Raw genomic sequence first — 11,422 nt, forward strand, 5'->3', positions numbered from 1 at the left:
TGTTCCTAGTGAGTGTCCGCTTAATGAGTGTTTGTCTCTTGTTTTTTATTCCTAGTGAGTGTCCGCTTAATGAGTGTTTGCCTCGTGTTTTTTGTTCCTAGTGAGTGTCCGCTTAATGAGTGTTTGCCTCCTGTTTTTTGTTCCTAGTGAGTGTCCGCCTAATGAGTGTTTGCCTCCTGTTTTTTGTTCCTAGTGAGTGTCCGCTTAATGAGTGTTTGCCTCGTGTTTTTTGTTCCTAGTGAGTGTCCGCTTAATGAGTGTTTGCCTCGTGTTTTATGTTCCTAGTGAGTGTCCGCTTAATGAGTGTTTTGCCTCGTGTTTTTTGTTCCTAGTGAGTGTCAGCTTAATGAGTGTTTGCCATGTGTTGTGGTTTCTAATGTTTTGGTCATTTTAACGAAAGTTTTTAAGGACATAAGCGTTGTACTGCGTGTCTGATTGAGTGCCCTAATGTTTTTTTAGTGTCCTGTAGCAAGTGACTGAGCTGTCTGATACCGGAAACTGACTTGGAGTGACATGCAGGTATTATTGTTAATGTGGTTTCTTGTTTTGCTTGCATATGGAGCCCACCCCCCTGAGGTGTTTTGAGCGTTTAAGAGTCTTTAAATATCAAAGCGCGAACCTCCAAGGGAACATTATTTGCTCTTGGTCTCAAGAATATTGCAACAAAATAACAAATAAAGAAAAATGTGACGGTGTAGTTAAGGTTTGGGTTAGGCAGGGCCGGTCCTACAGGTTGCGGGGCCCTATGCGAAACGGAGTGCGCGGGGCCTACTTTGGGTTGTGATAAGGATAATAAGTGAAAATTAAGATTTTGAATTAGAAAATAAATTCGTCTTTGCATTTTATTTATACTTTACTAAGTACAAAATTACTGTTAAATTAACTTTACGAGCAATCTACAATAGATAGTAGTTTTCCAACAAAAAGTCGATAAACAATCAGATCAGCCTTTTAGATTTACTATCGATTCGCAAAATATCGCTTTTGTTTTTTAAGCGGTCGAGATAGATTTAGTAGTAGATGGTTGGTGCGCTTGCCCCAACCGTGACATCCGTGACCCTATGTCGAAGGCGCCGCCCCAACACTCTTCGCTATATTTTTTGGAGTTATACTAAATAAAATTATAGTTATAATGTTTTTTGTTTGGTGTAATGCACAAATTGTAAGACAAATTTCCTTACGGATAATAAAGATTATTATTATTATTATTATTATTAAAATGAGGCGACGCGTGCACGAGGGCAAATCCATAAAGTTCCGCACCGACGCAGCGTATAACAGTGTTTACGTTTTTGTCATGGAATCTTATCTTATCTTATATAATACAGACGTTACTTCAAATGAATGAATGAAAGAACCTAGATCCATTCTAGGTAAAAAGCTGTAACTTTGCAGCTGCATATAAAAAAAATTCAGAAACATAATATTTTATTTAAAATTAAAAAATTTAAGCAAACTGTAAATTATTTTGAAATTACAGTTTCATTACAAGACTACGATAACAGGATAACTGAATTCCCAGATTTTGCGAAAAGTTAATAAAAAGAAACCAAAACATGACCCAAGACCCAAGTTCAAAAGGTTAAAGGTCTTTTCTTGCAAGGGCAGTTATTCAAAAGTCACGTATTTGTTTTTTTTTCAGGGGTCTAAAACTTAGAACAGTAGATCTAAAATCTAGATCTATCTACAAATAGATTAGATCTATTATCTAGACTAGAATTAGATCTAGATATTCTAGATCTATATGGTCACTAACTCTAGACATTAAAGCTCTTGATCGGAGTGAGTATAATCGGTGGTAGAATAGTAATTACTAATTACTAAATTGTCTAAATAATAAATACTAGTAGTACTGACTACAGACTAGAGTACAGTCAGTGTAACAGTCACTTTCACTTATTAAAGTTAAAAGTTATTTTACTAATACTTCACATTCTGTGACATAGTCATAGTCAATGATAGTCATGATAGTGACTTAGTGATACTTAGTCTTAGTGATAGTGTCATAGTCACAATCACTGAGTCACACTAATGACTATAGTCACTATTAAGTCAGTCTATACTCAAACTCATACTGTCTATAGTCACTATTCACTATTAAATCAATTAAATCAATATTATTATTTATTATTATTATAATTATATATATAGTCACTTAGAGTCAAGAGTGTAGCCTTATAAAATAATTTATTGATTTAGTTTTATTAGAATAGATCATCATCATCATCTATCAGTATCATCATTCTTTGATTCTATGTTACACTATGATTATGACTCAGACTGAGTATACTCTGGTTCACATTCATTCCTGGGGATATAAAAAACAAAGGGATATTACTTTTTCATACCAAAATATCAACAAAGAAATAACATATTTACTCTTGCCATATCTGTGGGAGATGAGTGGACAGAAAAATATAGAGGTGAAGATCTTAGAGTGGAAGTGGAGATGGAGTGGTCACACCCTTAGAAAAGATACCAACAACAGAGCTACAACAGGCCTTAGAGTGGAACCCCTAGGGACGTAGAGGAAGACCAAAACGAATGTGGCAACGCAGAACACAAAGGAAAGATGATGATGATGATGATACCTGCCCCTTGCATACTTCTTCTTTTTTTGAAGTAACATCTGTATTTTATAAGATAAGATTAGATAATCACTACAATAAGTATTTTTTGGTTAATAAATTGATTTGTAGAAATCATCCATTGTCATGCCATAGTAATCATGCTTTAATTTTAGCAAAATTCTTCTTCAGTTGCTCCTATTTCATAACTGCATAATCGCTAAAATATATTTTTTGAAATTACAATCTTTTAATTAATCAACTTTTCTCAAACCCATAGTTGGTAGCTGACAAATTATGGCCAGAATTTCTACACTGGTGAGCACCAACTGGCTACGAGAACAAATTCTGTGTTCTGCAAGAGGATTACCAAAACTTACAAACAGTTTACGTGTCCTTGACACCTCCTGGATGCCAGATGCAGATGTGGATGGTTATAAACAATTTTATCAAGAGTAAGTAAATGGATGTATATATGAAGCTCCTAAATTTAAAAAAAAACAAACTTCTGTGACTTAGTGTTAAATTACATTAATTTTTTAAAAAGCAATATATCTATGTATACAAATGTAGAATAGTTAACACAACCTAATAAAATACTCAGGAAGATACGAAGATAAAGGCACATTTCTTAATTTGTATGCTAGGACAAATTCATACAAGTTCTTCTTCTTCCCTAGTGTCATTAGAGCTTGGAGCAGGTTGCCCTTATCAGACAGGAAACCAATGACTTAAAAGAGTCTGTCTCTAATTAACATGCATAGCTAGGTTAATGCAAGGATTTGTGTAGAACGTAATACTTCGTCTGTAATTTATAAGATAACATAATGCAATTAATTTTTACAATGTAATATTTTGGACATGATTTTCTTACAGAGCCCACATTCCAACTGCTTTGCATTTTGACTTGAAGAAAGTTAGTCCACCTGTATCTGGGTCAAATGTCAAGTTTAAAATACCAGATACAAATTACTTTCAGGATTATGTGGAAAATTTAGGCATCTCCAATTCAACACATGTGATTGCTTATGATCGGTTTAACACAAGGCCCTCATTTAGGACATGGTTTCTGTTCAGGGTATATTATTATTTTATTTTAAATATTAAGTTTAAATCATAATTGATAATCAAATTAGGCTCAAGTCTGCTTTAACGTCCCTAAATAAATGAAAACCAATAGCCATCATTTGGAATTTTAATTACTTTTTTTTTATGTTAAGGCATATATGAGTGAAATACAAATAAATAATATAATATTTGAAAAGATAAAAAGAAAAATTTGAATTGAATCGTGAAGACTATAAATTGTAAATACTAACTAAGAAGTCTTTTTTAATGTTTTTATTTTCTAAGTAAAGTTTATTTTCTTCACATATTTTTCCTGGAATCATAAGTTTATTATCAAATTTAGTTGAAAACTATTTCATGCAGTCTGTTGACATTGTACTATGTAAATTAATTAGTTTTAGTATTGTTGTTTTTTTTACATTTTTTTAAATTTGTAAATTGTTTCTTACATAAATACTTTGATTTTGTGATTGTTTCCAACAGTTGTTTGGTCATGATAAAATATCAGTTTTAAATGGAGGCTTAAGACAGTGGATAATGAATGGTTTTCATGTCACCACAGAGGAGCCATCTGTTGAGGTAGGTCACAGAAGTATAATTTTATAATAAATGTTCTAATATGCAATCACACTACAAGATGACTGATGAATGTAGTGTACTTTTTAATACCCATGAACAAAAAATTTAATACTGAATCTCTAAACATTATTAAAAGTTCATATACATTTAAGAATGTAAGCTTTTTTTGTTTTCTATTTATATGATATAAGTAATGTTCATTCAAGGTCTCATGGTTTGAATGAATAATTTGTTTCAGTTCAAGCAGATGCTTACACTACTAAAAAATTGACAGGGGTTTTCCATAGTACTAAAAATATATTTTGATTTTTTTTCTCAGCTGTAATGGAAGCTAGTGTTGGGGCACTATATAAAAGGGGAAGATAATAAGTGAAAGGAAAAGAGTTGAACAAAAAGTTTATTATGTCTTTTTCTGTGAATATACAATTGAAATTCAAATATATTGTGTGTTTATAGTATTTGTTCAATATTCTCATAATTTCAATTTGATTTATTTCGCAAAGAGGATTTCTGTTTCTTCACTAAAAAGATTTCCCTGTAAATATTATGGAATTCAGGTCATCAGACATAATTCTGAAAATGCGAAGACATATTCACCAATAAAATCCCATCTTATAAATGAATAATAAGTGTAAAGCTAAATATTTATTGAAATATATACAGAATTAATATCTGTCACTTTTTATAATCATAGAAAAAAAACTTGAAACTACATAAACAAATCACTAATGCTTATTCAGTGTGTCTCACTGTTTTCTTAAGACAACATGCTTCTCTTTTTTTTTTTTTTTTTTAAAGTGTTACAACTAGTAAAGTTGAGGTGGATAAAACAAACAGGTTATCAGTGAATTGTTGCACATTTATTGTCTGATATCTCATGTGTACAAGTTGAGGGAGGGGGGAAGTAGCCTATCTGGCAGAAGGCTTAAGGCACAACCTTCAAATATCAAGTCAAATCTAAATTAAAAAATTTCTTGCCTACATCTGTATTTGAACTGGAGCCCCACTCAGTTAGGTAGCCAAACTATTTATGCTGCTCATCAGCTATCTATAAACTGTTTTTTATTTGCTGACCCTTTTTTTTTCATATTGTTATAAGTGAAAGAAAAGGTGTTTTTTATTATTTGTTATGACAGAAAGGGGAATTTAAAGTGAATTTCAAGTCACACTTACTCAGAGATTATGAGGCAATGGTGAAAATTGTCAAGTCTCAGAAAGAACAGATCATGGATGCAAGAGGCAGTGAAAGCTTTTACTATTCAGAAACAGGTACCAGTAATCTAAAAATTCATCATCTTAAATCTCACAAGCACAGGGCATGTTAACCCTACCATACTTTAGTCCCTGAAACTAATCATTTAGAATGCTAAGGTCCTTTTTGTACCATCATTCAAGCTCTAGATCTAATACAGATCTTTCTTTTCTTTCTTATAAATCAATCTTTCATTGTCTCTTTCAGTTGAAGTAAAAACATGGATTAATACAATTCTGACACCTTAAATCAGCCACTATATCAATCTATTTTAGGCTTATTACCTTTATTACAAGCCTAGATCTGTGCCTGGTTCATGTTTATTTCAAATTTTCAAATATTTTTCATGTACAACCATGGGGCAAACATTTGCTATGGCTAAACATGCCCTTTATAATACCATTGGTTGTTTATTTTTAGATTCTGACACTTTTTTATTTTTTCGTGAAACAGACAAGGTATGAAAAATTGGTAAAGCAGCATGGAGCCATTTTTGAAATCGCGGATTTAATGTATGCTACAATCCATAAGTTCTGTCATTAGGAACAATACTTCAGCTTTTTCTCTATTGATCTTCACCTTTGAATTCCTGTGGTACCCATCTCAGGGCAATCCTTGTCAGTTCATGTGCTGAGTACATCACTCTGCCATCTTCACCTTTGGACTCCTGTGGTACCCATCTCAGGGCAATCCTTGTCAGTTCATGTGCTGAGTACATCACTCTGCCATCTTCACCTTTGGACTCCTGTGGTACCCATCTCAGGGCAATCCTTGTCAGTTCATGTGCTGAGTACATCACTCTGCCATCTTCACCTTTGGACTCCTGTGGTACCCATCTCAGGGCAATCCTTGTCAGTTCATGTGCTGAGTACATCACTCTGCCATCTTCACCTTTGGACTCCTGTGGTACCCATCTCAGGGCAATCCTTGTCAGTTCATGTGCTGAGTACATCACTCTGCCATCTTCACCTTTGGACTCCTGTGGTACCCATCTCAGGGCAATCCTTGTCAGTTCATGTGCTGAGTACATCACTCTGCCATCTTCACCTTTGGACTCCTGTGGTACCCATCTCAGGGCAATCCTTGTCAGTTCATGTGCTGAGTACATCACTCTGCCATCTTCACCTTTGAATTCCTGTGGTACCCATCTCAGGGCAATCCTTGTCAGTTCATGTGCTGAGTACATCACTCTGCCATCTTCACCTTTGAATTCCTGTGGTACCCATCTCAGGGCAATCCTTGTCAATTCATGTGCTGAGTACATCACTCTGCCATCTTCACCTTTGAATTCCTGTGGTACCCATCTCAGGGCAATCCTTGTCAGTTCATGTGCTGAGTACATCACTCTGCCATCTTCACCTTTGGACTCCTGTGGTACCCAACTCAGGGCTATCCTTGTCAATTCATGTGCTGAGTACAAGCAGTTGTTTTTACAGCTTTCTTAATGACCAAAGAAGATGCAAATCACAGAAAGCCATAATTCATGTTTTTTTTTTAATTTTTTAGACTAAAGGTTAAAGTTCAATACCCGGTAGTCATTCGTTTTGTTTTTACTCTATATTTCTTGTTCTGTTTTGTTGTTTTTCAAAGACACCAATAACGAACACCAAGCATATAAAACTTTTTAATGATATTTTTCAACAGAAGATTCAGGAGGTCACATTCCTGGGGCAAAAAATATACCTTTTAGCTCTTTATTCAATGAAGACGGGACAGTGAAATCTAAAAATGAGCTTAAAAAATGTAAGTTCTTCTCTAAATTAGTAATCTTTTTCAAATAATTGGACTCTCTATAATGGTAATTATAAAGCCTCTGAAACATTTTCAGATTCTGTATATAGTTAATGTCTGATTTACATAAATACAAAAAATTTGTTCACTATGTTTTCTTCTTATTTAGTATTTGATGATGCTGGTATAGACTTGAAGCTGCCTCTTGTTTCCTCATGTCTGACTGGAATGACAGCCTGTGGTCTCATCGCTGCTGCAAATATTCTTGGCAAAGATGATGTGTCCCTTTATAATGTAAACACTTTATAACTTGACCATTTGTTACTTTCTCAACAATAATTAGAATAGCATTTCTTTCTTGCTGAAATAAACATTTGTTGCTTATATATAAATTGTTCCTATGCTATTGAATATTCTGATTAATTCTTTTTTTTTTTTTTCATGTTCCAGGGCTCATTCACAGAATGGGGCGCCGTATCAGAACCTAGTCTCATTGCCAAGATAACAAAAACTGACAGTTGACGACAATAGAAACAATAGAGTACATGGCCTTGCAAATAAAACTTTCTCTCTGTCATCTGTTTCTATGTTGAAATGAAATGTCTAAATCAGATGTATACAAAGCATGGAGAAACACTTCACAAATTTGTTTATAAAAAACTATATGAATGACTTGATCTTTACTATCATATGTATTGGGTGCAATAAAGGTTATCTCCCTCTTTGTCAGATCTTTGGGGTGCTATAAAAGGTATGACCCTTTCAGTGTGCCATAGGTGTTTTTTAGGGTTGTTTTCCATTTTCTTATACTCTGTTGGGCAATCTTGCAATGGCTGATGAATTTTTCTCATTTAGGGTGGCAATTATTTAATTATGCTCAATAACTTATTAAACAAAAAAAACAAGAAGATATTATATATGTGTTAAACGAATAAAAGTGAAACTGAGTCTTTATGCTCTAGCTGCGAATGAGCTTCATGTCACATAATTTGTATAAATGTACGAATTAAACTTTAACTGCCCTTGTTTTCTGTTTGTATCTGAACATTTAATTTTACTGAGGTTTTTTAAGAGTTGTGTCCCTTTTACTATCTAGTGTCTTTGCAAGTTTGTTGTTAGTGTCCCTTTTACTATCTAGTGTCTTTGCAAGTTTGTTGTTAGTGTCCCTTTTACTATCTAGTGTCTTTGCAAGTTTGTTGTTAGTGTCCCTTTTACTATCTAGCGTCTTTGCAAGTTTGTTGTAGACATTGACTAGATATGCAGAGGGAAAAAATAGCCGTCTAGAAACAAATACTTTATTTTAAACTTAGATCCAAAAATTAACCAATTAATTAATCATTTATTATTAATTAATTAATTTTGTTTTATATAGTTGGAAAGGGAGCTAAACCCTATAATTTTCAGATACATTTTTTTTTCTATTGCTTGTTAGCTAATTATCAGAATCTGATTGCAAAGAGTTCCATGTTCTCTAGGTCTCAAAAACTCCCTAAAAAAAAATTCATAGTAATACCAACTTTGAGAATGATTTCATTGATATCCAGTATCTAAAGGTTATGTTGAGGGCATTATCGTTCAGTCTTGCTCCTCAGGCAGTCTTGTCTCCAACAGTGTGATCACTTCCTTAAGCCACATCTATATGCGTGGTTGTACAGACGGGTTGTCTAAGGGTTGAATCGCTGGCCAGCTTGTTCCAATCCTATTTCCAGTTTATTGCCGAAAGGAAGCTTGATGTAGGTTGAGATGTGGTGTACTCACTGCACGCTCACTCTCGTAAAGGAAGAAACAGCTTGTACTTATTGTCAAGTTTTGTAGTTCAACTTAGCATGTGTATAATATGTTACTAAGTAGATCAATGAGACCAATCCATCAACAGAAAAAAAAAGAAAATAGTCACACACCGAAAGCTAGTACAAGCTCCCTGAAACATAAAATCTCCGCACTCTTAAAGTTCTCAACCTTTCATGCTGAACAACCCCTTTTTACAATCCTCCACTCTGCCGCGACCCCCCCCCCACACACACACACACAGCAATAGAAGAATAGACAATAACAATCCATATTTTCGATGGTCTTTGGCGACCCCTAGCAAATCGTCAATCGACCCCTAAGGGGGGTCGCGAGCCACAGGTTGAGAACCCCTGCTTTAAGCAGAAAAAAAAAAAACACCTGTCCACCTTATGTCTCAGCCCTACTCTCTACTTACAACTGTTGACCAGGTTCTGACAGCATTCGTGCTTCACATGGTCAGTCTCCTGGAGTATAGTAATACTAATAAAGTGTAACCCTCTTAAACATGGTTTGTGATAATTTCAAGCACGCTTTTAGCAAGCCTCTTTTTGAAGAAGGCTAATCCAAAACTTGGTGAATTAAGGAATTATCTGCCCATGTTGAACCGTGTACGTCTTATTGCACTGTGGCACCGTGTTGAGAAATCTATTCTCTTATTACAAGGACAAGGAAAGCAGCAGATCGTTGCAGGGTTGCCCTGTCTCCGTACAGAGCTAGCTCGCCATGCGTACCAGTTTCTTTTTCACTCAAATGGCAATTTTTGGGGTTTAGTATTGCGCACTCGTAAAGCAGATGGTTAACCGTTTCATCGTCTTGATGGCTGTGCCTACAACGTGAATCGAAGTTAGGTTTAAATTTAGCAAAATAGGCTCCGATTGGACAATGTCCCGTTCTGTACCTACCAATTGTAACCTGTTCTTCCCTGTTTAACTGCCATCATTCGTCCGATTTAGAGGGTCTCTTCAAGTTTTCCCAGACCTCCCTGCCTGTGCTTCCGTTTTCCCAGTTCCGGTGCCACTTTTCTCTCGTCCATTCGTCTACAATTGCCCGAGCCTGCTCAAATGTCTGTGGCTCCTCCACAGGGTCCAGTTTGGTGCCGAGCTTGGCTAGTAAGTCGGCTTTCACGTTTCATTCAATGCCTATATGTCCCGGTATATACTGTAGTGTCGCCCGAATGTTGTGTTTTTCTTGAAGGCGTCCCGCGCACGCCAGTGTTTTGGCCAGTGGTTCCGGGAGTGTTCCAGCAGAGTTATCAATGGCCTGTAGGCACGACAAAGATTCTGTGAATAGCACAATAGGACTGGGTTGTGATGTCTTCTCGTTAAGTCGTTCTTCAATGTACTCTACTGCGTTTTGAATTGCTACCATTTCAGCTACGTAGTTGCTCATGCCAGAACACGGACCCAGAATTTCGTCGTTTTCAGTAGAGCCAGGGAATCGTACTAGCACGCCATACCCAGATGTTTTCTTTTGTAGGTTCTCTCTCATTGAACCATCTGTGAACACTTTAATGGTATCGACTGGATACTGGGTGATAGTCTTCCTGGCCGTGCTTTGAAGAATAGTTTTTGTGCATTTCTTGTTCACTTCAGGGTCAATTAGTGACCTCCACACCTCCGGAAGTCCAGGAGCGTTCTCCGGGGAAGAGGCCCCAGACAGAACGAGAGCAGCACATCCTCTATGATCTAGTTTAGTCTTTTGTATACAACAGTAGCTGTGGAAATGTTTATGGTATTGTCATTAATGGCGCAACTTTGACGCTCTTCAAGTGTCCTTCCTTTCAATTATAGCTTGAAACGTGTGCCTGAATCAGTCAAGAAAACCAATGACTTAGCAGAGTTTGTCTCTTATTTTATCTTATATATTATATATATAATATATAATATATATATATATTATTGCTTCAAAAAAGAAGATAATTACGTACTTTGCATGTTTATCAATGACTTAAATGTTCTAAGTCGTTGGTTTTCCTGGCTGATTCAGACAACCCATTCCATTCTCCAATGGCGCCAGAGAAGAAGGAACACTTGTATGAATTGGTTCTAGCGTATGGAATAAGAAATGTGCCTCTATCTTTCTAATATTTCATTGGGTTCTGTTTTTCTATTTGTAAATTATGGTTAAGAGTTGTATGTATTATAGCTGCTTTGCTTTTTATTCTTTTGTCCTGAAGTGTCACTAAGTTTAGTGTTTTTACAAATGATATCTAATGGTGTAACTCAAATTGAAATATTCTTTTGTCATAAATCTCACTGCTCTATTATGTAATTGTTTTAGTTTCCAAATGTCTTTTACAAATAGGAGATTCAATAGTATATGATAGTATGTATTATCATCTTTAGGAGCGATGGCTAAATTCACATGTCGACCCTGGGAAGGTACTGGGCTTTATCCGGGAAGTGGGGTTGTCTACGAAGATCTGATTTATGAA

General features: G+C 35.4%; 1 protein-coding gene across 2 annotated transcripts; it reads left to right on the forward strand.

Annotated features, from left to right (window-relative positions):
* The first annotated feature begins 1,617 nt into the window (after positions 1-1,617).
* LOC106057680 (thiosulfate sulfurtransferase-like) lies at positions 1,618-8,226 on the forward strand. 2 transcript variants are annotated; one of them, XM_013214995.2, is made up of 8 exons: positions 1,618-1,782; positions 2,848-3,022; positions 3,444-3,645; positions 4,119-4,214; positions 5,351-5,483; positions 7,111-7,209; positions 7,367-7,491; positions 7,648-8,226. In XM_013214995.2, the coding sequence occupies exons 2-8, from the start codon at positions 2,865-2,867 to the stop codon at positions 7,717-7,719; spliced, it is 885 nt and encodes a 294-aa protein (XP_013070449.2). In that variant the 5' UTR covers positions 1,618-1,782; positions 2,848-2,864; the 3' UTR covers positions 7,720-8,226. The 2 variants fall into 2 exon arrangements, with proteins under 2 accessions (XP_013070449.2, XP_055880257.1); XM_056024282.1 differs by lacking the exon at positions 1,618-1,782 and adding an exon at positions 2,393-2,622.
* The last annotated feature ends 3,196 nt before the right edge of the window (positions 8,227-11,422 follow it).

Source organism: Biomphalaria glabrata, chromosome 3 (genome assembly GCF_947242115.1).
Source record: "Biomphalaria glabrata chromosome 3, xgBioGlab47.1, whole genome shotgun sequence".
In the NCBI taxonomy this organism is placed as follows: Eukaryota; Metazoa; Mollusca; class Gastropoda; family Planorbidae; genus Biomphalaria; species Biomphalaria glabrata.